At 42.2% G+C, this 27,861-nt stretch overlaps 1 protein-coding gene across 1 annotated transcript in view; it reads left to right on the top strand.

The window, feature by feature from the left end:
- LOC126483698 (transmembrane 9 superfamily member 2) overlaps positions 1 to 27,861 on the top strand; it is a 135,631-nt gene that overhangs the window by 9,294 nt on the left and 98,476 nt on the right. The window contains exon 3 of the mRNA XM_050106785.1: positions 8,787 to 8,880. Coding sequence (XP_049962742.1) covers positions 8,787 to 8,880 — 94 coding nt within the window. The remainder of the gene's footprint in view (positions 1 to 8,786; positions 8,881 to 27,861) is intronic.

Raw genomic sequence — 27,861 nt, 5'->3', positions numbered from 1 at the left:
TCCCTAGCACAGGGTCCCAGGTTCGATTCCTGGTGGGGTCAGGGATTTTCACCTGCCTCTAGATGACTGGGTGTTTGTGTTGTCCTCATCGTCATTCCTGAAAGTGGCGAGATTGGACTGAGCAAAGGTTGGGAATTTGTACGGGCACTGATAATTGCGCAGTTGAGCACCCCACAAATCAAATCAATCATCATCATCATCATCATCCAGTCACAAATTTCACTTGATACCCCACATGACTGTACTTTTGACATTAAGTGTAGGTACGGTACTAAGTCAAATGCATTTCAGTAATCAAGAAATAGTGCATCTGCCTGACTGCCTTGATCCAAAGCTTTCGTTATGTCACATGAGGAAAGTGAAATTCGGGTTTCATGCAGTTGATGTTTTCAGGATTTGTGCTGATTGGCATGGGATGTATAACGAACTCAAAAATTTTCTTTAGTATAGAACCCAATAGTGCAGTACTAATTACACCCAATATAAATTATAAATTCATACAAGAAAAACAAAATATTGTCTAACTTTATTTACAAAACGAAAAAAATTATTCATAATATTCTCATTTATCATCGATGTCTGTGTCAACATGAGACACTAAGCTAACTTTGTTTGCAAAGTGAAAGAAATAAAGAAGAATATCCTCATTGGCTATCACCATATGGCTCAAAATTGGCTATTTGATGGTGCTGTTACCAACATCTGCACTTTACGCAGATATTTCCAACACCGTGACTGCACTTGAATCATGTAATTTGTCCAGGAAAGTAATCGCTTACGAAAGAGTTTTTGAGTTCATACATGAGAACCTACCTTATAAAGTAGGTTTAATGGAAGAAATGGAGAAGATCCCAGGAAGAACTGCATGTTTCATCAGGGAATAAATTACTAGAAGCAAGAGCATTAAGGAAATACTGAACAGACTCCAGTTGCACTAGTTATAAGAGTGGTGTTCTGTGTCATGGAGAGGGTTACTGTTGAAATTCAGAGATTTGGGTGGGGTATTGAGACGAAAATTTAATAGTCATGGGTGACTGGAATTCGTCAGTAGGAAAAGGGAGAGAAGGAAACATAGTAGGTGAATATGGATTGGGGGGAAGGAATGAAAGAGGAAGCCGCCTTGTAGAATTTTGCACAGAGCATAACTTAATCATAGCTAACACTTGGTTCAAGAATCATAAAAGAAGGTTGTATACATGGAAGAATCCTGGAGATACTAAAAGGTATCAGATAGATTATATAATGGTAAGACAGAGATTTAGGAACCAGGTTTTAAATTGTAAGACATTTCCTGGGGCAGATGTGGATTCTGACCACAATCTATTGGTTATGAACTGCAGATTGAAACTGAAGAAACTGCAAAAAGGTGGAAATTTAAAGCGATGGGACCTGGATAAACTGAAAGAACCAGAGGTTGTAGAGAGTTTCAGGGAGAGCATAAGGGAACAATTGACAGGAATGGGGGAAAGAAATACAGTAGAAGAAGAATGGGTAGCTCTGAGGGATGAAGTAGTGAAGGCAGCAGACGATCAAGTCTGTAAAAAGACAAGGGCTAATAGAAAACCTTGGGTAACAGAAGAAATATTGAATTTAATTGATGAAAGGAGAAAATATAAAAATGCAGTAAATGAAGTAGGCAAAAAGGAATACAAACGTCTCAAAAATGATGTCGACAGGAAGTGCAAAATGGCTAAGCAGGGATGGGTAGAGGACAAATGTAAGGATGTAGAGGCTTGTCTCACTAGGGGTAAGATAGATACTGCCTACAGGAAAATTAAAGAGACCTTTGGAGAGAAGAGAACCACTTGTATGAATAGCAAGAGCTCAGATGGCAACCCAGTTCTAAGCAAAGAAGGGAAGGCAGAAAGGTGGAAGGAGTATATAGAGGGTTTATACAAGGGCGATGTACTTGAGGAGAATATTATGGAAATGGAAGAGGATGTAGATGAAGACTAAATGGGAGATAAGATACTGCGTGAAGAGTTTGACAGAGCACTGAAAGACCTGAGTCGAAACAAGGCCCCGGGAGTAGACAACATTCCATTAGAACTACTGATGGCCTTGGGAGAGCCAGTCCTGACAAAACTCTACCATCTGGTGAGCACGATGTATGAGACAGGCGAAATACCCTCAGACTTCAAAAAGAATATAATAATTCCAATCCCAAAGAAATCAGGTGTTGACAGATGTGAAAATTACCGAACTATCAGTTTAATAAGTCACAGCTGCAAAATACTAACGCAAATTCTTTACAGACAAATGGAAAAACTGGTAGAAGCGGACCTCGGGGAAGATCAGTTTGGATTCCGTAGAAATGTTGGAACACGTGAGGCAATACTAACCTTACGACTTATCTTTGAAGAAAGATTAAGGAAAGGCAAACCTACGTTTCTAGCATTTGTAGTCTTAGAGAAAGCTTTCGACAATGTTAACTGAAATACTCTCTTTCAAATTCTGAAGGTGGCAGGGGTAAAATACAGGGAGCAAAAGGCTATTTACAATTTGTACAGAAACCAGATGGCAGTTGTAAGAGTCGAGGGGCACGAAAGGGAAGCAGTGGTTGGGAAGGGAGTGAGGCAGGGTTGTAGCCTCTCCCTGATGTTATTCAATCTGTATATTGAGCAAGCAGTAAAGGAAACAAAAGAAAAATTCGGAGTAGGTATTAAAATTCATGGAGAAGAAGTAAAAACTTTGAGGTTGGCCGATGACATTGTAATTCTGTCAGATACAGCAAAGGACTTGGAAGAGCAGTTGAACGGAATGGACAGTGTCTTGAAAGGAGGATATAAGATGAACATCAACAAAAGCAAAACGAGGATAATGGAATGTAGTCAAATTAAGTCGGGTGATGCTGAGGGAATTAGATTAGAAAATGAGACACTTAAAGTAGTAAAGGAGTTTTGCTATTTAGGGAGTAAAATAACTGATGATGGCCGAAGTAGAGAGGATATAAAATGTCGACTGGCAATGGCAAGGAAAGCGTTTCTCAAGAAGAGAAATGTGTTAACATCGAGTATAGAGTTAAGTGTCAGGAAGTCATTTCTGAAAGTATTTGTATGAAGTGTAGCCATGTATGGAAGTGAAACATGGATGATAACTAGCTTGGACAAGAAGAGAATAGAAGCTTTCGAAATGTGGTGCTACAGAAGAATGCTGAAGATAAGGTGGGTAGATCACGTAACTAATGAGGAGGTATGGAATATGATTGGGGAGAAGAGAAGTTTGTGGCACAACTTGACTAGAAGAAGGGATCCGTTGGTAGGACATGTTTCGAAGCATCAAGGGATCACAAATTTAGCATTGGAGGGCACCGTGGAGGGTAAAAATTGTAGAGGGAGACCAAGAGATGAATACACTAAGCAGATTCAGAAGGATGTAGGTTGCAGTAGGTACTGGGAGATGAAGAAGCTTGCACAGGATAGAGTAGCATGGAGAGCTGCATCAAACCAGTCTCAGGACTGAAGACCACAACAACAACAACAACAACAACATTACTTTCTCCCATGAATATTGTGAAACAACTATGATGATGGGAAAATAGTTGAAATTTGAGCTTATATAGAGATTCAACAGCAGTCAGTAGCTGATTTAAGAGTTCAAACAGTGGCATTGTGATATTTATGAACAATTTCTGCATTTACTAGTGGCTCACCACTGGCATTAAAAAGACATGAAGTCTCCTAAGTAAAATATATACATAATTAAAAAGTGTTTATGTATTTAAAATCCCCACAACAAAGAGGAAATGCTGCTCTCAGATGAAAAAGCTGTAAAACTTGTTGACATCTTATTTGGTGATAAATTAGAAACTTTACATCGCTTCTGAGAGGTATTAAATCACTATCTCCAAAGACTCTGAATGCTGTAAAGTGCTAGAATAGTACAGTTTTATAAAGCTTCTACTTCACCCTGACTTGACTACAGCTGTACAAGCAGTGCATCAGCATGACTTTTATATTTGAGTGTATTTAACAGCATTGCCGATTTTCTCATAAGATTAGGAACACACGTCTGTAGAAAATGCCCTATACACAGCACAAGAAACCTGATGAACCATCACTTTCTGCCTATCAAGAATTTCTTGCGATTTCATTAAGGGGTCAGTCAGGTAAAGTGGGTACTGTAACACGGACCCCCCCCCCCCCCTCCTCCTCCTTCCATCCAGCATTGAATCTTGTTGTTTTGCCTTTCAAAAAAATGTCATTTTATCATTTTATGCTATGGAACAGCATTGGGACACGTTGGGATCCAAACTAAAGAGCTTATTGCACATGTGTCACAGACCAGTGTGTTTTAATCTACAGGTGAAATACGTATATTTCTTGGCCATTAATAAGGACAGCATTGTTTTAAAATTTGAAAACAATAACTCTTGTGATCTTGGTTGTATTTTCAGATGAGTATTTTTTTGTGCTTGTTAACAGACAGTACATTTTAAAGGCATTTAAATTTATTGGTCTGACTAAGCACATGCTCTCAGCTGTTTGATTATTTTCTTCTGACTGTGTCTTTGTGATTTGCTTACCACAGAAAATTATGGTAAAAGAGCTCTTCTTACAGGGTAGCCGCAACTGTACAAGTCCGTTTTGTGAGATGAAGAAATAGCACATCAGTTGCTTAATCCAAAAAACTCTTATTGTGTACACAACTGATTTCAGAACACTTAAACAAGTTCCATCATCTGGTGTAAACTGTAATAATGAAAATATTGCCGTGGATACAATGTTTTCATTATTGCGGTTGCACTAGATGCTGAAACTTGAAGTGTTCCGAAACGAGTCGTGTACACAATAAAAAAATTGTGGATTAAGCGTCTGTTGCGTGTTTTCTTCATTTTACAAAATGAAAATAATGTTGTTCCATGCGCAGTTAGTTTTGTGTGGCTCTAAAACCTAGTGTGGGCAAAGTGTGAAAGAAAAGTGAGCAGATGAGAAAGTTCTTGTCTGTAAATACCCTTCAGCTTATTGAACAACTATACTCAGCAGACTGAATATCCTGTCTAAGTTTACCATCATACAGCTGTAAGAGGAAACAGCATATTTCTGATGTAATTAGGACACACAAGATTTTATTAAAATGAGTTGTCCTGCTAAGGCTAAGATTAGGCCTTGCTACTTTACACATTACTAACTCCTGGGGCAGAGTACCGGTCAATTTGAGGTGCTTGTTGAATACCAGTTTTGGTACATTGCATTTTAATTGATCACTTTTTATATTTGGAAATGGCATCAGTTTGCCTAGATAATAATCTGCTCTTTAATTTTGGTAACTCTGATACGAATGTTGAAATGATTTTTAATATTTGTGTGTTGTCCACCCTCATGGCCATGTTATTAGAAAGGACATTTTAATGTCTGCCTTAGTGGCCAGATCATTTCTTTTTGTCAAACATCATAAAGATACACTCACTTGACTTTGTTTTTCAGCATTTTGACTGTTTGTCTTTGATATGAAATGTTTTGTTTGAAGTTTGAAATTTTAAGCATTTGTAAAAAGCTCCTTGGGTGTATGTGTTGTTAGCCAATTTATTGTGGGTATTTCTGTCAGTGAACGTTTGTGGTAGCTTAAAACTGTGGCAGGCTGGATGTTTAACCTGGACCTGAGTCAAAACTCTCTCCTGTAGTTGTTTCTAGCAAATTTGGTCTCACATGTAAGATAATGTACATATTGCCAAGGACAAATTGAACCACAACAATTGTCTTGTGAGTAAAATTATCACTGTACCCATTCTAAGATCCCGGGCAGTAAGTCTCTTGGGTGCACTTGAATAAAGGCTTAAATGTCTATAACCAGCTGCTAAAGAAGATTAAATATTCTAATGTTTGCATAATATTACTTTTATGTAGAAAATATACCTGTATCAGAGAAAATATTGGTGGTAATTGAGAGGCAAATGTCCAGAGTTAATCTTGATCTGGCACACAGTTTTAATCTAACAGGAAGTTTCATTGGTAGTTTTGAGTCAGTGTATGGGTAAATTGATTAAGGTTTCTGATTTTCTTACAACATGTAACATATGAATACTCAGTGTGTAAGAGTACTCAACTCGAGGATCCAATACCAATTCTCGGCTGTGAGCTGTGATGTCATATGTGAAGACGTTTCGATATGATATGAAACTTGGGAGTGTCTGCAGAGTAAATATTATTTATTGTCATCTTAGTAACTGGAGAAAACTGTGATTGCAGTTTACATGAAGTTTCAATGTATGTGCGGTATATGTTTATTTTTAATTGTAGGTGAACAGATCTTATTTTTGGTAATGAAATTTTTACTCGGTGTGGTGATTCCATTTAGTGATCAAATGTTATGTTTTGTCTTATAATTGTGTATATTTTATTTTATTCCTCTGTGTATTCCCTTGTTTGTTATATCATTTATAATCTGTGGTATAAGGCTTGTTTGATTAGTTGACTATTTTAGATGTGATGATGCCGTGTTAGTTTTTGCAACTTGGATTTGGAATTAGTCCTCAATATTTGAATGTTGCGAAGTGAGGTGGGTGATGTTGAATTAGTTAATAAATTTTTGCAAATGTTGGGTGTCATTAGGGAATGCTTAAATGTCACATATATGGCAATAAAATGAAAGAAAGGAAAAACCCAGGATGGAATATGACAATATTATGAAAAGGACAGTTGCTACTTGCCATACAGTGGAGATGCTGAGCCACAGATAGGCACAACAAAAAGACTGTCAGAAAGTAAGCTTTTGGCCAACAAAGCCATTCTCTCTCTCTCTCTCTCTCTCTCTCTCTCTCTCTCTCTCTCTCTCTCTCTCTCTCTCCCTCTCTCCCTCTCTCCCCCTCCCTCTATCCCTCTCTCTCTCTCACCCTCTCTCTCTCTCTTCCCCCCCCCCCCCCCCCACACACACACACACACCCGACCTAAGTCTTTGGTAAAGCCTGGAGTTGTACATGTGTGTGTGGTTGGGTGTGTATTGTCTATTTCCGCTGAAGGCCTTGCTGACCAAAAGTGTATTTTCTGCGTTCTTTTTGTTGTGCCTATCTGTGACTCAGCCTCTCTGCTATATGGTGAGTAGCAACTGTTCTTTTCATAATATTGGCAATATTATGTGATTGATGAAGGTGTCCTGTCAACAATCTTCTGATGGCTGCATATGGAGATGTAATTTGTGGTGATCCATCATGCACAGAGCATGGTTGGAGAGGTCAAGACTAAGTCTGTATGTTATTGTTATCTTACTATTTTTGTTATCAGTTGTCATTTAAATATGCCGTGCATGAAATGGGGGTTTCAGAAAGCACAGTAATCAACTGAGTTTCATTCTGTAGAGCATTGTGTGTGTTACTCATTATGTATTGGGAATCATTGGTGGGGTTGGGGTTGATAGTGGAAGTAGATGAGTCAAGCTATGATAGGAGGAAGAGTGGTAGGGGGCATAAAGTTGTTGGTCTTAGAGTTTTGGGGACAATTGTTTCTGGTGGGGATGGTGATGGTGATGTTTGTAGGTTGTTTCAAATTGTAGTAAATGGTGGTTGTCTTCATTAACAAAGGAATATGTAGCAGAGGGGTATAGTATCATGTCAGATTGGTTTGCTTCATATAAGGAATTGTGCAGTTGGTGTATGATCTTCTTACTGTAAATTGTAATATTGAATTTAAAGACTAAGAGACTGGGGCCTGTGCTAATACTATTGAGGGATATTGGGGGACGTCAGATCTGTTGTAGGGAATGGCAAAAGGTGTTTCCATTTTATAGGCTCATCTTGATCAGTACTTTTGACGAAAAGTATTTTGCAGCGGTGCCATATTTTTCAGGTTTTTATGAATTTAATAGGGAAATTTACAGCCCTCCGCTTCTAAGTTAAATGGGACTGGGTGGCAGGTTTTTTTTTTATTTTTATTTTATTTTATTTTTTTGTTTATTTTTAGTGGGTAGAGGTTTTGGGTTGGAATATAGTTTTTTTTGTGGTGGGGTGGAGAGGGTGAAGTTCGGGATGGGGTTGTTTCATATAAGGTACTATTTTCTGTTAATTGATGGCAGCAAAAGATGGCTCAAGAATAAGTAGCATGTATAAACTGAATGAAATACTTGGAACACAAATGTGCAACTATTTTGCAATTAGACAGAATATCATCAATACCTAATGAGAAATGTTGGGTCATTTGTGTAGGATTGCGAGGCTTCCATTCAAACATTATGATAAGACTGCACATAGATCATCTATTACAGTGTTATTTGTCTTTCCAATAGTTGATGGCTTCCCCATCCGTGGCGTGGTCAGAGTTTGTGCATAGTCTGTAATGACCTCAATGTCAGTGGGACTTTAAACACCAATCTTCCTACCTTTCTCCTTTCTTCTTTTTCTTGTCACTGAGGCTGACCATGAGATTGATTTTAGATCATTGAATCTCATTGTTACTGCTGTTTGAGAGATGAAAAACTTGAAGTAAGTTGAAAGTTTCATACCAGCAGAGAATAGGAGAGTTCAGAGTATAGTATAGGAAATAGTGCAGAATCTGGACTATAGCAGAATCTAAAATTTGAAGGCTAATATTTCCATCGAGGATGCTACTTTACCTGCAAGATTCAGTTCATTGCATCGACAGGTCTCGTCAGTATAGACAATTGTCAAGTGCTAAGAAGTGATAGCTCTATCTTAAAAAAATGCGTGTCTATTCTTCTTCTCCACATCTAAGCAAATGTTGATAGTACACATTCATATACATTGTTGTTTATCAGAATGTGTGGCAGTAATGATTTCACATTATTATTATTTGCTGGGTACATACTGTAATTTGTTTTTGCATTCTCATTTACAGTTTTGACTTTTGTGAAATTGATGAATCAAAATCACCTGTTGAAAACCTTGGACAAGTGGTTTTTGGTGAAAGGATACGTCCATCAGCATATCAGGTAAATGCACTTTATTGCAATATTTTTTTTGTGAATGGTTTGTCTTTTAACAGTTTGCTTTAATTCAAAGTCACTTACTTCAGCTGTAGAATTTGAGAGTAGTATTAGAATTACCCAAAAATTAATTGCTGCTTGTACAACCAGCATAGATTTTTGTGGCACCAACTCATTAGTCATGTGACCACATATGACAGATTGATACTAACAAAGCTGACATTGAACATGGTGGTTGCAATTCCAGTTGGATGTGAAGTGTGGCATAAAACTTGGTTCCTGCAGGTATAACATGTTAGATCCTTTCATGTCCATTGTATACTTGTAGCAGCATTGGAAAACTGTTATGGGCATAACCAGTGTTCGGATTGTGTGCGCTTGATGCCTGAGAATGAAAATTGAGAAACTGGGGGTGACAATCTTCTTACAACTGATGCTTGGCATCTACAAAATTTAACTTTTTTCCAATGGTGAACTTCTTGATAGTAAATAGGTAGGTACTTCAGAAAATAAGTTACGTAGGTCATCCCATGATAAGACCAATGCCCAACAAGTGTGGTGGATTGTCCAGAAGAGAGTACATATCCTGCAGGCATGGTTCTGCTGTGGTACGGATAATAGGAGCATAACTGTGTGTGAGTGAAATAGTGCAGCATCTGGAAACATACTCCAAAATTGAAGTATGTGAGACAGTATGATTCTTGTTGGCAAAACATCTAAATTGCACAGTGATTCACCGTGCTCAAATCTGCATTATGTGGACCAAATGCAATGTCGTGGCCAGCAATAGTGAAATGATGCCAACAATTTGACCAAGGTTGGACAGACATGGGTAATGCTGGTTGTGAATGAAGGACAGACTTCGACCACATGTGACAGTGTCAAGGCAGTCTGAAAGAACATCTGGGGTAATGGGGGGGGGGGGGTGGGGGGGATCTCACGAAAACGAGGAGCAGATTTGCGCCATCGCGGAATTGAATAATTGGTAGAATGTTCTGACTGTTTACAGACAGTTGGTATGTATGTTGAAAGACAGTGTCATGTATCTGTGCCACTTTGAAGTGTAGGACTGCATTCAGTAACAATTACTTCAATTCCTTGGCCAGCCAAAATAATGTGTAACTTAATTTTTGAAGTTCATATTTACTTCATGAATAATGTCTCTCATGAAGGTGTCATAAACTGATAGAATCACATGGAGGTATCTGAATATAAGGAGGGATTATGGGTGTTATAGTATGACAGGGGCTTCAGGGAGTAAAGACAACTTTGTGAAGATGGAGATGAAAATATGCGGCAGCTTGTGTGCTTTCTATTTTTATATAGGCTAGTTTTTTTTAGCTATCTGCTTTTCATGGCATTACAACACTGTGTGGTTCTTATATTCTTCAACCAAGTTTCCTCCAGTTTTGCCCTCTCTAGTGCGATTCACTACCATCCTGTGACTATGAGACTGGTATTCCCAATCTTGCACTCTGACAGAACTCTTTCAGAATCCTGATAAATGAAACACTTGTTTATTTTGAAGATTAATAAAATTTTAAGAAATGAGAAAACTGTTTTATTCAGTGATTACTTCAGTTTTAAATCATAACTAATAACACAAATATCACAACAAATTTAAAAAGGATTAGCACCACCTAAATGTAAAAAGAAAAGGGTCCTGATATTAATAGTTTCTTGTGGGGCAACTATTCACGTCATGCAGAACACCAGTATTCCATGGAGCACAATTTGGGAAACCGTGATCTAAGAGATTTTATGTCTTCTTCCACATTGTCTATCCACTGCTTTCATAGCCTCCCTCTTTGCCTTTTTGCAGTTGGCCTCCATTCAAAAACAATTTTAGTCATTCTCAAACTGTACATCCTAAGGATGTATCCAAGCCAGGCTATTTTCCTATTTTTTATTAATCTTACAATCAGCTCCGTGTTGGAGATGGCCCATCTCAGCTTCATTCTAAATCTCTGTAAACCACTGTTATCCTGAATTGCTGTGGAAATCTTGCACATAACCATGTGTTCAAATGTCCTCAGATGTTCATCAGTACTCTTGAATGTCCCTGTTTTCAAATCCATAAGTTACAACTGACCTGATCACAATTCTATGTATTGGCAATTTTGGCTATATATTCAGTGACATGGAGGACAATAATTTCTTAAAAGTGTGTTAGCATCTGTTGCTGCTTAGGATCCACAGATTTATTTCAGTTAACATGGAATTTGTCCTGTTAATATTAGATCCTAGACAGCCAGAATTCTGCACATGTTCAAGATTGAGGCCAATTTTTGATAGATTATCTGAGTTGTTATTTTCTTTCTTGATGAGATTCACATACTTAGTCTTCATTTCATTGATAGCAAGAGCTTTAGGTTGTGTGAATTTTTTCAGCTCAGATATTGTTCTCTCTAATGAAACTCTTCTTCCACTAATAATTGCTCCACCATCAACACATCTGAGTGGACTTTATTCTTATGTGACCAGATATTTGAAGCTTGCAAATGTCTGCTTCAAGAGAAAGATTGCCTTGGTTGACTCCTTTAACAGTGCTAAACTACATCTACATAGGTACTCCGCAAGCTACTGTACGGTGTATGGCCAAGGGTACCCTGTACCATTACTTGTCATTTCCTCTCCTGTTCCACTCGGAGATAGTGAGGGAAAAACAACTGCCCATATGCCTCCCCATGAGCCCTAATTTCTCCTATCTTACCTTTATAGCCCTTACGTGCAATGTATGTTGGCACCTGTAGAATTGCTTGGCAGTTGGTTTCAAATGAAGGTTCTATAAATTTTCTGAAGAGTGTTTCTCGAAAAGAACATCACCTTCCTTCCATAGATTCCCATTTGAGATCCCGAAGCATCTCCGTAACACTTATGTGTTTTTCGAACCTACTGGTAAAAATCTAGCTGCCCGCCTCTAAATTGCTTTGATGTCTTCCTTCAATTCAAACTGGTACAGATCCAAAATACTCAAGCAGTACTCAAAAAAGGTTGCTCTACTGTCCTATACCCCCCTGCGGGTTCGGGGGTTAGAATAGGCCCGCGGTATTCCTGCCTGTCGTACGAGGCGACTAAAAGGAGTCTCACATGTTTCGGCCTTACGTGATGGTCCCCTCTCGGGTTTGACCTCCATCTTTCTAAATTTATCCGAAGAGCGAGCCAATTGGGGAAGGGTGCCTTACATGGTGCACTGTATCCGTCGTGCAATTAGACCTTTAGCCGGATTTCTCGTCGTTGCAATGGTGTCCCGCTCGTTTTCGATCTCTTTGGCGAGGATACGTCCCTGGGTGCGATTACCACGCTGCACTCTGCAGTGTTTCTTTTAACTGCGACGATGACCTTGGACATTTTTGCACCTAAGATCCAGCACGGTAGCCAGTCCGTTGTGGTGGGGCCGCCATGTACCCTCTTGGTTGTAGCCCCCTGACAACACAGGGATCGCTCTACTGATGCCTGCGCCGTTAACTCCCCACGTATGCCAAGGAGTAGATGCCTATCCTCCTGGGGTATTGGGACTCCCGGCAACGGCCATCCTGCCAGGTGGCCTTTGCTGTGGCTGGGTGGCGCCCGTGGGGAGGGCCCTTGGTCGGAGTAGGTGGCATCAGGGCGGATGACCCGCAATGAAGCGTGGTACATCATCTCTCGCTGGGCGGCCAGCCACCAGCAGTCTCTAAGCGTTCTCGGGCTCAATTTAATGCTCAGAAGTACGATCCGAAAACGTTCCCCTCCCTGGCCACGCTGTGGGAAGAGCGTAAGTCTCAGGATGGAGGTAACAGTTATTCGCCCCGATTCTTAGTTTGCACGAGAGCTGATGGGGAGTCTTTTCTCTCCACAAAGCCTCAGTTCTTCGTCAAGCATTTAGAGGACAAGTTTGGGGAGGTGGAGGGCTTGTCTAGAATGTGCTCTGGGTCAGTACTGATACAAACGGCATCCTCCGCCCAGTCACGCAGGTTACTTGCTTGTGACAAGTTGGGGGATGTTAACGTTACTATTACACCACATAAGAGTTTAAATATGGTCCAGGGTGTTATTTTCCATAGGGACCTCCTTTTGCAGTCTGATGACGAGCTGCGCGCCTACTTAGAATGTAGAGGTGTTCATTTCGTCCGGCGCGTTCACCGGGGTCCGAGGGACAATCAGGTTGCTACCGGTGCCTTCATCTTGGCCTTCGAGGGTGATACGTTACTGGAAAAGGTCAAGGTGATGGTCTACCGATGTGACGTCAAGCCCTATATCCCTCCCCCGATGCGGTGCTTCAAGTGCTGGAAGTTCGGCCATATGTCGTCCCGCTGCACTTCCAGCCTCACATGTCGAGATTGCGGACGCCCATCTCATCCCGATACTCCATGTACCCCGCCTCCCATCTGCGTCAACTGCGGGGAGCACCATTCACCTTGCTCGCCTGACTGCAAAGTCTTTCAGAAAGAGCGCAAAATCATGGAATATAAGACCCTGGACCGGCTGACCTATACTGAGGCCAAAAAGAAATATGACAGACTCCATCCTGTGAGAATGACATCTTCTTATGCAGCTGCTACAACAACTGTGCTAGCCCCATCAGTTTCGAGACTTCCAGCCAGCTCGATAAGCAGTAAGACTCCTCCTGCCCCCTTGCCCGTGGGGGGCTCTACCCAACCGGTTGCTCCTGCACCACCTACCTCAGGAGCAACCTCCTCCCACCCGTCGGGGATGTCTGTCCCCGCTTCTCAGCCGGAGAAGCGTCTAACTTCTTCGGCTACTCTCGCCCGTAAGGGTTCCCTTGGGACCCTTCCTTCACAGGGTTCCACCAGCGGGAAGGATGACGGCCGCCAGTGGCATAAGTCCTCACCAGCGGCCGGGCGTAGGGCTTCACGATCCTCCTCTGTCCCGGAGACTGAATCGGTGAAGCCTTCCCAGCCGGTGAAACCCAAGGTTCAGCGAGAGAAGTCCAAGAGAAAGACCTCTAAGGCCAAAGAACTTGCGGTGGCACCAACCCCACCGCACCTTTCGCGCTCTGCGTCTGCGGATGAAGTCGGGATTCTAGCGTCCGCTGAGGACCTTGATCTCGCTGGTCCCTCGGACGCCATGGATGCCTCTCGTACAGGTACTGAATCGGTGGCAGTGAGTGAACAAGCGGCGTAAATTGCCTTCCCAGTCCTTTCACGCCTTTCTCAGCCATGGACAATATCATCCTCCAGTGGAACTGCGGCGGTTTTTTCCACCATCTAGCTGAGCTCCAACAACTTATCAGCCTTCACCCTTTCTTCTGCATTGCTCTTCAGGAAACTTGGTTTCCAGCAATGCGAACCCCCGCCCTCCGTGGCTATCGGGCTTATTATAAGAACTGGGCTGCTTATGAAAGGGTGTCTGGTGGCGTCTGCCTCTGTGTCCTTCACACTCTGCACAGCGAGTCTGTCCCTCTCCAAATACCTTTAGAGGCTGTCGCTGTTCGGATGTGGACGCCACAGGCTGTTACCGTCTGCAGTCTTTACCTTCCACCGGATGGTGATGTCTCGCAGCATGTCCTGGCTGCGCTGATAGCCCAATTGCCGCCACCTTTCTTGCTATTGGGCGATTTCAATGCCCATAACCCTCTGTGGGGTGGGTCAGTGGCAACAGGTCGAGGCGCCATCATTGAGCATTTATTGTCGCAGCTCGATCTCTCGATTTTAAATGATGGTGCCTTCACACACTTCAGTGTGGCGCATGGCACATACTCCGCCATTGACCTTTCAATCTGTAGCCCTAGCCTCTTACCGTCTGTCCAATGGAGTGTGCATGACGACCTGTGTGATAGTGACCACTTTCTGATCTTTCTGTCACTACCACTGCGTCACTCTTCTGGGCGCCCTAGCAGATGGGCTATGAATAAGGCTGACTGGGATTTGTTCTCCTCCACTGCCGCTCTTGAGCCTCTCTCTAATGACGACATTGATGCGGTGGTTCAATCGGTCACCACCGGCATCGTTACTGCCGCCGAATCTGCCATTCCCCGCTCCTCTGGGTCCCATCGGCGGCGGACTGTGCCTTGGTGGTCGCCTGAGATCGCTGCAGCGATTAAAGATCGCCGGCGGGCGCTACAGCGTCACAAGCGACATCCCTGCATTGAACACCTGATCACCTTCAAACGGCTGCGTGCGCGGGCCCGCCGCCTTATCCGCCAAAGCAAGCAGGAGTGCTGGGAGCGGTACGTGTCCACCATTGGCCTCCATGTCACTCCATCGCAGGTCTGGGCCAAGATTCGACACGTCTACGGCTATCGGCCACCTGTCAGCGTCCCTGCGCTCTCACTGAATGGAGCAGTTTGTACTGACTCCGACGTCATTGCAAACCACTTAGCAGAGCATTTTGCTATGAGTTCCGCTTCTGCGAATTACCCTAAGGCCTTCCGCTCCATTAAGGAGCGGATGGAACGTCGGAGCCTTTCGTTTTGCACCAACCAACCCGAATCGTACAATGTTCCATTCAGTGAGAGCGAATTCCGCAGTGCCCTTGCCGCTTGTCCTGATACCGCTCCTGGACCAGATAGCATCCACTGCCAGATGCTGAAACACCTCTCAGTGGACTGCCAGCGACGGCTCCTCGGCCGTTACAACCGTATCTGGGTCGAGGGTGAGTTTCCGTCGCAGTGGCGGGCAAGTATCGTTATCCCCATTCTGAAACCAGGCAAGAACCCTTTGGAGGTGGACAGCTACCGCCCCATTAGCCTCACCAATGTTCTTTGCAAGCTTCTCAAACGGATGGTGAGCCGGCGCTTGACTTGGGTACTGGAGTCTTGGGGCCTTCTGGCTCCATCTCAGGATGGGTTCCGTAAAGGCCGCTCCGCCGCCGACCATCTGGTGAGCCTGGAATCGGCCATCCGTACTGCCTTTGCCCGCCGTCAGCACCTAGTCGCTGTCTTTTTCGACATGCGGAAGGCGTACGATAAGACACGGCGTGATCACATCCTTTCTACGCTTCATGGATGGGGTCTTCGGGGCCCTCTGCCGATCTTTATCAGAAATTTTCTGTCGTATCGTACCTTCCGCGTGCAAGTCGCAGCCTCATATAGTTCCACCCACGTCCAGGAGAACGGTGTGCCACAGGGTTCTGTTTTAAGTGTCTGCCTGTTTTTAATAGCCATTAACGGGCTCGCTGCGGCCGTGGGAAATTCTGTCTCTGCTTCTCTGTATGCTGACGACTTCTGCCTTTATTACAGCTCTACTGGCATTGCAGCTGTTGAACGTCAGCCACAGGGTGCTATCCGCAAGGCGCAGTCTTGGGCTGTAGCTCATGGGTTCCAGTTTTCGGCAGCCAAGACCTGCGTAATGCATTTCTGCCGGCGACGCACTGTCCACCCGGAGCTGCGGCTTTATCTTGCCGGCAAACTTCTTTCAGTGGTGGAATCACACAGGTTTTTGGGGGTGGTTTTCGATGCCCGGTTGACTTGGCTGCCTCATATCCGGCAGCTTAAACAGGCATGTTGGCGGCATCTAAACGCTCTGAGATGCTTGAGCCACACCCGCTGGGGCGCCGACCGATTTACCCTGTTGCGGCTGTACCAGGAGTTAATCAACTCCCGTCTGGATTATGGAAGCCTGGCTTATGGCTCAGCATCCCCCTCTGCGTTGCGGGTGCTGGACCCAATACTACACAGCGGGATCCGACTTGCCACTGGTGCCTTCCGCACCAGCCCTGTGGACAGCATCCTTGTTGAGGCAGGTGTCCCTCCACTGCGGGTACGACGCCAGCAATTACTGGCTGCTTATGCTGCCCATGTGTTTAGCTTGCCCGGGCATCCAAATTACCGTGTCCTGTTCCCGCAGTCGGTCGTCCATCTGCCGGACCGTCGGCCCCGGGCGGGTTGTTCGATCGCCGTACGCGTCAAGGAGCTTCTCTGCGGGCTTGGGTTTTTCCCTGTTCCACCTCCTTTCCAGGCGCCTCTGCGTACACCCCCGTGGTGTGTTCCTCACCCTTGCCTTCGGCTCGACTTGGCACAGGGCTCGAAGGACTCGGTCCCTTCAGAGACCTTCCGCCACTGCTTTTATTCCATCCTGGCCACGTATCAGGGCTCTGGAATTGTTTACACCGATGGTTCGATGGTTGCTGGTCGTGTCGGGTATGCGCTAACTCTAGGGGACCATTCCGAACAACGGTCCTTGGCGGCTGGCTGCAGCGTTTACACTGCTGAGCTAGTCGCCATCTTTCGAGCCCTAGAGTATATCCGCTCCTGCTCAGGTGAGTCCTTCGTGATCTGTAGCGATTCCCTGAGCGGTTTACGAGCTCTCGACCAGTGTTTTCCTCGTTCTCGTCTGGTGATGGCTCTCCATGAGTCCCTGCATACTCTTGCGCGTTGCGGCCGCTCTGTGGTCTTTGTGTGGACCCCCGGTCATGTCGGTATCCCGGGCAATGAACATGTTGACTGCCTGGCGAAAGAGGCCTCGTGTAAACCATCTCTGGATGTTGGTCTCCCGGAGACTGATTTGCGGGCAGTCCTCCGCCGAAAAGTTTTTGCGCTTTGGGACGCTGAATGGCGCAATCGGATCACACCCAATAAACTCCGTGCCATTAAGGAGACGACGACTGTGTGGCGGTCATCCATGCGAGCCAACCGCAGGGACTCAGTCGTCCTTTGTCGGCTCCACATTGGCCACTCCCGGCTAACACACAGTTATTTACTGCGCCGGGAGGACCCTCCTGTATGTCGCTGCGGGGCGGCTTTGACAGTGGCCCACATTCTGTTGGCCTGCCCCCTTTTAGCTGTGGTCAGGCAGACATTTGCGCTGCCTGATACGCTCCCTGCCGTTTTATCTGATGACCCTGTTATGGCTGCCTTAGTTTTACGTTTTATTAGGGCAGGGAGTTTTTATTCTTTAGTCTGAGTGTTTCTGTTTTATTTTGTTTTGTGTTGATTCTGGCCTTTGGCCTACGGTTTTAAACTAAGTTTTTAATGTGTTTTCGGTGGTTAGCTTTTCCCTTTTTTTGTTCCTATGGTCGGCCAACCACCGTCACACTCCGTGTGATTTTATTTCGTTTTGTCTGGTCCTTGTCTATGTTTCTTTTGTTCTGTGTCGTCTGTCTCCTATTCTGTTGACCATTTTTTATTCTCTGTGGGTATTTTTAGTATTTTGGAAAAAGGGACTGATGACCTCTGCAGTTTGGTCCCTTTAATCCTTAAACCAACCAACCAACTGTCCTATATGTGGTCTCCTTTACAAGTGAACCAATCTTTCTTAAAATTCTGCCAATTAACTAAATTGACCATTTGGCTCCGTACTACAGTTTTCACATGCTCGTTCCACCTCATATTGTTTTGCCACTTTACCCTCAGATATTTAAACAACTTGACTGTGTCAAGCAGGACATTAGTAATATTGTATCCAAACATTACAGGTTTATTCTTCCTATTCATCCACGGTAACTTACATTTTTCCACATTTAGGACTACCTGCCATTCATCACACCAACAAGAAATTTTGTCTAAGTCATCATGTATCTTTCTGCAGTCACTTAACTTGTTGAGACCTTACCGTACATCGAGGCATCATCAGCAGACAATGGTAGATTGGTGCCCACCCTGTCTGCCAAATCATTTATGTATACAGAGACCAACAGCAGTCCTATCATACTTCCCTGGGGCACTCCTGACGATACCCTTGTCTCTGATGAACACTCGCCTTCGAGGACAACATACTGTGTTCTATTATTTAAGAAGTCTTTGAGCCACTCACATATCTGTGCACTTATTCCATATGCTCATACTTTTGTTAACAGACTGCAATGGGGCACCATGTCAGATGCTTTCTGGAAATCTTGAAATACGGAATCTGCCTGTTGCCCTTCATCCATAGTTCTCAGTATATCATGTGCAAAAAGGGGCAAGCTGAGTTTTGCACAAGTGATTCTTTCTTAAACCATGCTAATTCCTGGACATAAGCTTATCAGTATGAAGAAAGTTTATTATATTCAAACTGAGAATATATTTGGGGATTCTGCCGCAAACACAAGTTAGGGAAATTGATCTGTAATTTGGCTGGTCTGTCCTTTTACCTTTTTTACACACTGGAGTCACCTGCACTTTTTTCCAGTTGTTTGGTCAAATGATTGTATGTTTGTACAGTTCTCTTGTGTGAATGATTTATTGAACATAAAATTTAAAACTTTGTCTTTCGTTTTACTGTCTTGAACTGCCACACCAGACTGGTTAACAAGGGACTGAATGGAAGCCTTAGACCCCCTTAGTGATATTACATATGACAAGAATTTTCTTGGGTTCTCAGCCAGACCTTTTGCAAAGTGTGACGGTGGTAGTCATTGTATGCTTCACTAATTACATAGTTCTCCATCTACTCACACTGCAGCCTTCAAGGCATGCACTTTTGCTTGAATGAGTAAAACATACTTAGATGATATACCAAGCAGCAACAAATCATTTAGTATTTCTGTCCTTAATATGTTTGTGGATTCACTTATGGAGACAAATTTCTGCCCCCCCCCCCCCCTCCCCCTCCAACTTTTCAACAGTTCTGCAGTTATTGTATTATTTCATTGTGCTTTGTAATTCTTTAGACAGTGCTCTACCTTCTGTACTACTTCTGATGTGGGCTCTTCTACCTTTGGGTGTGCAGTGTAACAGAGTAGCTGCCCACTGCTGATAGTACTACCCAAACAAAATTCCCTTGAAGTACTCTCTCCATCTATGCAGGACATCTTGTTCGTCTGTCAGTAAATTTCCCTTTTTGTTCTTACGTGCTGTTATTTTGGTTTATATTTGTTGGTTTTCTCTTTTAATTTTGTTATAAAATTTTCTGATTTCATTCCTGTGCTCTTCTATCTCTATATTAACTAGACAGAAAGTGAAAAGGGACCTCCTGTCAAAAATTTTGGATCTTGAGCTATTGTAATTTTTATGTCCAGCATTAAATTCTGAATAATTTGTTAAAAAAGACCTATTTTTGTCCCTAGATTTGAGTAGTTGAATTTTGATAATGGGAAATAGGGTTTGAGGCAATGCATTTGAAAGTTTCATTTTATTGCCAATGTTTAATTTGACATACGTAAGAAACAAATTCTGCATTTATATTACTCTTAAAATGTCCTTTGTCACGTGGTACAGACTTCTTTGAATTGAACATTAAGTGGTTAAACTCTTCAGATCTATATCACATTACAGTGTACAAACATTTAAAACCAAGTAAACTGACTCCAAATTGAGAAATTTTGTGTACCCTGCACAACTTATTTTTAGGAAGATATTGGTATTTTTACTCAGTGTAACAGCATCTTTTAGACCAAATTTTGATTTTGAAGCCATTAATGGGTCCAAAACCACCTAAAATTTTGAATTCACAAAACCTCCCAAAATAGATTACTGTGATCCCATATTTTATAGTGACCAAAGGATTTGATTTTTACTTCTAAAATACTTGTGTCTGAAGGGTTTCAAGATTGTTCACAAACAGTATTCTTGCCTCCTCATCTTTGGTTTTGGTACCTCTAGCTGTTAAGGTTCTTCCTTGGGATCCTCACTGTCACTCACTTGAAGTTCTGTTGTGGGTCCTTGTTCTACTTCAGGTCACAGAATGTTTTTTAGACCTCTTTGCTTTAGGTCCTGATGTTTTTAAAAAGAAAATCATTTTGTTGATTTGTCACCCCTGTTGAAATTACTGTATTAGGAAACCCAGCAGGTCCATGTCCTTCAGGAAAGATGCAGTGTTCAAATTCGGTTTTCATTGTGCGATGTTCACTCGCTTTGTAGTTAATGATGAGCTTTAAGTGGATATATTTAGTTACATGAGGTACATTGTTAGTGTTGTTATTCTTCAAGACATTTTTCAATCAACACTCATGCCAAGACATTTAGCCAGCCAACACCAACTTCACCTTTTTCATTTCTATCGGTAACAGCAGAGTTAATGTGTGTTGTATGTGTAGGTTTTTGTTGCTACAGTAACGTCAGCTGTCAATTGACCAACTGCAAATTGGTAACATTGCTAGGCATTTATAACTCTCATATAAATAGGAACGACTTGTCGTGATTGGCATTATTGTATTCATAAAATGTCTGTTTATACAAAGCTGCTCTGAACTCCTTAAAATCCCCTTAAATTATTAGGAGACACTGTTTCGTGAAGCATTGCATATGCATCTGTGGGGTTTACAAAAAGGGCATCTTGTTAGGCCATTGTTATTTCCCCATAATGACGAGAGATCCTTTTTCAAAAGACTGACATCAGTTGCTTTTAATGACGTTATTGTCTCCTGTTGGATTTGGATATCTTTCCATCTTTCAAATCGATAGGAGCATTCGCAGAATGAAGTGTATTATCACAACAACAAAAATATGATGATGATTCAGCTGGTACTGAATATTTTGCTTCTCTGGTAAGAGGTCCCTTTTTCCTTTCTGTCTCTCATTTCTGCTCATTGCTTACCTTTTTTTCTTCCTACAAACCCTTGCTGCTTCTATTCTCCTTTTCACCATGTAATGCTGATTTGATCTCATTTCATTGTAAGCATTTCAGTCTTGCTTCCTTTTTCCTGTCCACAGCATGTCTACATTTATCTTCATACAGTCTTAATTTATTGGTATCCTTGTTGCCTCCAGTTTTTTGTGTGCTGTTGTCGGGAGAAGCATTTTTAATAACAGTTCCAGTTCTTGTCTATATGGTTTCCATCATTTGTTTGTAACTCCTGTCACAATCTGTTCTGGTACTCTTGTGCAACAGATGCGTCTCTCATTTGCTTTATACTGCATTGCTTTACTCTTTTAATATTTCCTTTGCCAGCCATAGCAAGTTTCTGTCTCACTTTTGTTCCTACGAGGCTATGACCAGAATCAAAATTAGCTCCTTGGAAGGTATGCACATTTTCCATATCAGATGCCCACCTCTTTGCTACCAATACATGGTATATTGAATTTGCTCCTGATATTTTCCATGGACCTTAGTACATATTTTTTCTTGGGAATTAGTTGTAGCCTTTAATTTGGTCGTGACAGTAGACTGGACAGTCATCATAGCATTATTACTAATTTCTTCATGCAAATTTTCATTACCAAACACACTATTGAAAGCCTCTTCCTTGCCCAGTTTGGCATTATAGTCCCCAAGGACTATTTTGGAGTCATATCTTGCGTGCCTCACCGATACAGATAGCCGTACCGTAGGTGCAACCACAATGGAGGGGTATCTGTTGAGAGGCCAGACAAACGTGTGGTTCCTGAAGAGGGGCAGCAGCCTTTTCAGTAGTTGCAAGGGCAACAGTCTGGATGATTGACTGATCTGGCCTTGTAACACAAACCAAAACAACCTTGCTGTGCTGGTACTGCGAAAGGCTGAAAGCAAGGGGAAACTACAGCCGTAATTTTTCCCGAGGGCATGCAGCTTTTCTCTATGGTTAAGTGATGATGGCGTCCTCTTGGGTAAAATATTCCGGAGGTAAAATAGTCCCCTATTCAGATCTCCGGGCGGGGACTACTCAAGAGGATGTCGTTATCAGGAGAAAGAAAACTGGCGTTCTACGGATCGGAGCGTGGAATGTCAGATCCCTTAATCAGGCAGGTAGGTTAGAAAATTTAAAAAGGGAAATGGATAGGTTAAAGTTAGATATAGTGGGAATTAGTGAAGTTCGGTGGAAGGAGGGACAAGACTTCTGGTCAGGTGACTACAGGGTTATAAACACAAAATCAAATAGGGGTAATGCAGGAGTAGGTTTAATAATGAATAGGAAAATAGGAATGCGGGTAAGCTACTACAAACAGCGTTGTGAAAGCATTATTGTGGCCAAGATAGATACGAAGCCCACGCCTACTACAGTAGTACAAGTTTATATGCCAACTAGCGCTGCAGATGACGAAGAAATTGAAGAAATGTATGATGAAATAAAAGAAATTATTCAGGTAGTGAAGGGAGACGAAAATTTAATAGTCGTGGGTGACTGGAATTTGGCAGTAGGAAAAGGGAGAGAAGGAAACGTAGTAGGTGATTATGGATTGGGGGTAAGAAACGAAAGAGGAAGCTGCCTGGTAGAATTTTGCACAGAGCACAACTTAATCATAGCTAACACTTGGTTCAAGAATCATGAAAGAAGGTTGTATACATGGAAGAACCCTGGAGATACTGACAGGTTTCAGATAGATTATATAATGGTAAGACAGAGATTTAGGAACCAGGTTTTAAATTGTAAGACATTTCCAGGGGCAGATGTGGACTCTGACCACAATCTATTGGTTATGACCTGTAGATTAAAACTGAAGAAACTACAAAAAGGTGGGAATTTAAGGAGATGGGACCTGGATAAACTGACGATACCAGAGGTTGTACAGAGTTTCAGGTACAGCAAAAGGGAACAATTGACAGGAATGGGGGAAAGAAATACAGTAGAAGAAGAATGGGGAGCTTTGAGGGATGAAGTAGTGAAGGCAGCCGAGGATCAAGTAGGTAAAAAGACGAAGGCTAGTAGAAATCCTTGGGTGACAGAAGAAATACTGAATTTAATTGATGAAAGGAGAAAATATAAAAATGCAGTAAATGAAGCAGGCAAAAAAGAATACAAACGTCTGAAAAATGAGATCGACGGGAAGTGCAAAATGGCTAAGCAGGGATGGGTAGAGGACAAATGTAAGGCTGTAGAGGCTTATCTCACTAGGGGTAAGATAGATACTGCCTACAGGAAAATTAAAGAGACATTTGGAGAGAAGAGAACCACTTGTATGAATATCAAGAGCTCAGATGGAAACCCAGTTCTAAGAAAAGAAGGGAAAGCAGAAAGGTGGAAGGAGTATATAGAGGGTCTATACAAGGGCGATGTACTTGAGGACAATGTTATGGAAATGGAAGAGGATGTAGATGAAGATGAAATGGGAGACATGATACTCCGTGAAGAGTTTGACATAGCACTGATAGACCTGAGTCGAAACAAGGCCCCGTGAGTAGACAACATTCCATTGGAACTACTGACGGCCTTGGGAGAGCCAGTCCTGACGAAACTCTACCATCTGGTGAGCAAGATGTATGAAACAGGCAAAATACCCTCAGACTTCAAGAAGAATATGTTGTTGTTGTTGTGGTCTTCAGTCCTGAGACTGGTTTGATGCAGCTCTCCATGCTACTCTATCCTGTGCAAGCTTTTTCATCTCTCAGTACCTACTGCAACCTACATCCTTCTGAATCTGCTTAGTGTATTCATCTCTTGGTCTCCCTCTACGATTTTTACCCTCCACGCTGCCCGCCAATACTAAATTGGTGATCCCTTGATGCCTCAGAACATGTCCTACCAACCGATCCCTTCTTCTGGTCAAGTTGTGCCACAAACTTCTCTTCTCCCCAATCCTATTCAATACTTCCTCATTAGTTATGTGATCTACCCATCTAATCTTCAGCATTCTTCTGTAGCACCACATTTCGAAAGCTTCTATTTTCTTCTTGTCCAAACTATTTATCGTCCATGTTTCACTTCCATACATGGCTACACTCCATACGAATACTTTCAGAAATGACTTCCTGACACTTAAATCTATACTGGATGTTAACAAATTTCTCTTCTTCAGAAACGCTTTCCTTGCCATTGCCAGCCTACATTTTATATCCTCTCTACTTCGACCATCATCAGTTATTTTGCTCCCCAAATAGCAAAACTCCTTTACTACTTTAAGTGCCTCATTTCCTAATCTAATTCCCTCAGCATCACCCGACTTAATTAGACTACATTCCATTATCCTTGTTTTGCTTTTGTTGATGTTCATCTTATATCCTCCTTTCAAGACACTGTCCATTCCATTCAACTGCTCTTCCAAGTCCTTTGCTGTCTCTGACAGAATTACAATGTCATCGGCGAACCTCAAAGTTTTTATTTCTTCTCCATGAATTTTAATACCTACTCCGAATTTTTCTTTTGTTTCCTTTACTGCTTGCTCAATATACAGATTGAACAACATCGGGGAGAGGCTACAACCCTGTCTCACTCCCTTCCCAACAACTGCTTCCCTTTCATGTCCCTCGACTCTTATAACTGCCATCTGGTTTCTGTACAAATTGTAAATAGCCTTTCGCTCCCTGTATTTTACCCCTGCCACCTTTAGAATTTGAAAGAGAGTATTCCAATCAACATTGTCAAAAGCTTTCTCTAAGTCTACAAATGCTAGAAACGTAGGTTTGCCTTTCCTTAATCTTTCTTCTAAGATAAGTCGTAAGGTCAGTATTGCCTCATGTGTTCCAGTGTTTCTACGGAATCCAAACTGATCTTCCCCGAGGTTGGCTTCTACTAGTTTTTCCATTCGTCTGTAAAGAATTCGTGTTAGTATTTTGCAGCTGTGACTTATTAAGCTGATAGTTCGGTAATTTTCACATCTGTCAACACCTGATTTCTTTGGGATTGGAATTATTATATTCTTCTTGAAGTCTGAGGGTATTTCGCCTGTTTCATACGTCTTGCTCACCAGATGGTAGAGTTTTGTCAGGACTGGCTCTCCCACGGCCGTCAGTAGTTCCAATGGAATATTGTCTACTCCGGGGGCCTTGTTTCGACTCAGGTCTTTCAGTGCTCTGTCGAACTCTTCATGCAGTATCATATCTCCCATTTCATCCTCATCTACATCCTCTTCCATTTCCATAATATTGTCCTCAAGTACATCGCCCTCGTATAGACCCTCTATATACTCCTTCCACCTTTCTGCTTTCCCTTCTTTGCTTAGAACTGGGTTTCCATCTGAGCTCTTGATATTCATACAAGTCGTTCTCTTATCTCCAAAGGTCTCTTTAATTTTCCTGTAGGCGGTATCTATCTTACCCCTAGTGAGATAGGCCTCTACATCCTTACATTTGTCCTCTAGCCATCCCTGCTTAGCCATTTTGCACTTCCTGTCGATCTCATTTTTGAGACGTTTGTATTCCTTTTTGCCGTTTCTCTTACTGCATTTTTATATTTTCTCCTTTCATCAATTAAATTCAATATTTCTTCTGTTACCCAAGGATTTCTACTAGCCCTCGTCTTTTTACCTACTTGATCCTCTGCTGCCTTCACTACTTCATCCCTCAAAGCTACCCATTCTTCTTCTACTGTATTTATTTCCCCCATTCCTGTCAATTGCTCCCTTATGCTCTCCCTGAATCTCTGTACAACCTCTGGTTCTTTTAGTTTATCCAGGTCCCATCTCCTTAAATTCCCACCTTTTTGCAGTTTCTTCAGTTTTAATCTACAGGTCATAACCAATAGATTGTGGTCAGAGTCCACATCTGCCCCTGGAAATGTCTTACAATTTAAAACCTGGTTCCTAAATCTCTGTCTTACCATTATATAATCTATCTGATACCTTTTAGTATCTCCAGGGTTCTTCCATGTATACAACCTTCTTTCATGATTCTTAAACCAAGTGTTAGTTATGATTATGTTGTGCTCTGTGCAAAATTCGACTAGGCGGCTTCCTCTTTCATTTCTGTCCCCCAATCCATATTCACCTACTATGTTTCCTTCTCTCCCTTTTCCTACACTCGAATTCCAGTCACCCATGACTATTAAATTTTCGTCTCCCTTCACAATCTGAATAATTTCTTTTATTTCATCATATATTTCTTCAATTTCTTCGTCATCTGCAGAGCTAGTTGGCATATAAACTTGTACTACTGTAGTAGGCGTGGGCTTCGTATCTATCTTGGCCACCATAATGCGTTCACTATGCTGTTTGTAGTAGCTTACCCGCATTCCTATTTTCCTATTCATTATTAAACCTACTCCTGCATTACCCCTATTTGATTTTGTGTTTATAACCCTGTAGTCACCTGAGCAGAAGTCTTGTTCCTGCTGCCACCGAACTTCACTAATTCCCACTATATCTAATATAATAATTCCAATCCCAAAGAAAGCAGGTGTTGACAAATGTGAAAATTATCGAACTATCAGTTTAATAAGTCACGGATGCAAAATACTAACGCGGATTCTTTACAGACGAATGGAAAAACTAGTAGAAGTCGACCTCGGGGAAGATCAGTTTGGATTCCGTAGAAATGTTGGGACACGTGAGGCAGTACTGACCCTACGACTTATCTTAGAAGCAAGATTAAGGAAAGGCAAACATACGTTTCTAGTATTTGTAGACTTAGAGAAAGCTTTTGACAATGTTGATTGGAATACGCTCTTTCAAATTCCGATGTTATTCAATCTGTGTATTGAGCAAGCAGTAAAGGAAACAAAAGAAAAATTCGGAGTAGGTATTAAAACCCATGGAGAAGAAATAAAAACTTTGAGGTTCGCCGATGACATTGTAATTCTGTCAGAGACAGCAAAGGACTTGGAAGAGCAGTTGAATGGAATGGATAGTGTCTTGAAAGGAGGCTGTAAGATGAACATCAACAAAAGCAAAACGACGATAATGGAATGTAGTCGAATTAAATCGGGTGATGCTGAGGGAATTAGATTAGGAAATGAGACACTTAAAGTAGTAAAGGAATTTTGCTATTTGGGGAGCAAAATAACTGATGATGGTCGAAGTCGAGAGGATATAAAATGTAGACTGGCAATGGCAAGGAAAGCGTTTCTGAAGAAGAGAAATTTGTTAACATCGAGTATAGATTTAAGTGTCAGGAAGTCATTTCGGAAAGTATTTGTATGGAGGGTAGCCATGTATGGAAGTGAAACATGGACGATAAATAGTTTGGACAAGAAGAGAATAGAAGCTTTTTAAATGTGGTGCTACAGAAGAATGCTGAAGATTAGATTGGTAGATCACATAACTGAGGAGGAAGTATTGAATAAGATTGGGGAGAAGAGAAGTTTGTGGCACAACTTGACTAGAAGATGGGATCGGTTGGTAGGACATGTGTTGAGGCATCAAGGGATCACCAATTTAGTATTGGAGGGCAGCGTGGATGGTAAAAATCGTAGAGGGAGACCAAGAGTTGAATACACTAAGCAGATTCAGAAGGATGTACGTTGCAGTAGGTACTGGGAGATGAAGAAGCTTGCACAGGATAGAGTAGCATGGAGAGCTGCATCAAACCAGTCTCAGGACTGAAGACCACAACAACATCT

The sequence above is a fragment of the Schistocerca serialis genome, chromosome 6 (assembly GCF_023864345.2).
Source record: "Schistocerca serialis cubense isolate TAMUIC-IGC-003099 chromosome 6, iqSchSeri2.2, whole genome shotgun sequence".
NCBI classification, from domain to species: domain Eukaryota; kingdom Metazoa; phylum Arthropoda; class Insecta; order Orthoptera; family Acrididae; genus Schistocerca; species Schistocerca serialis.
Note: the sequence above shows the minus strand (reverse complement) of the source record. Positions and strands in the feature narration are given on the sequence as shown.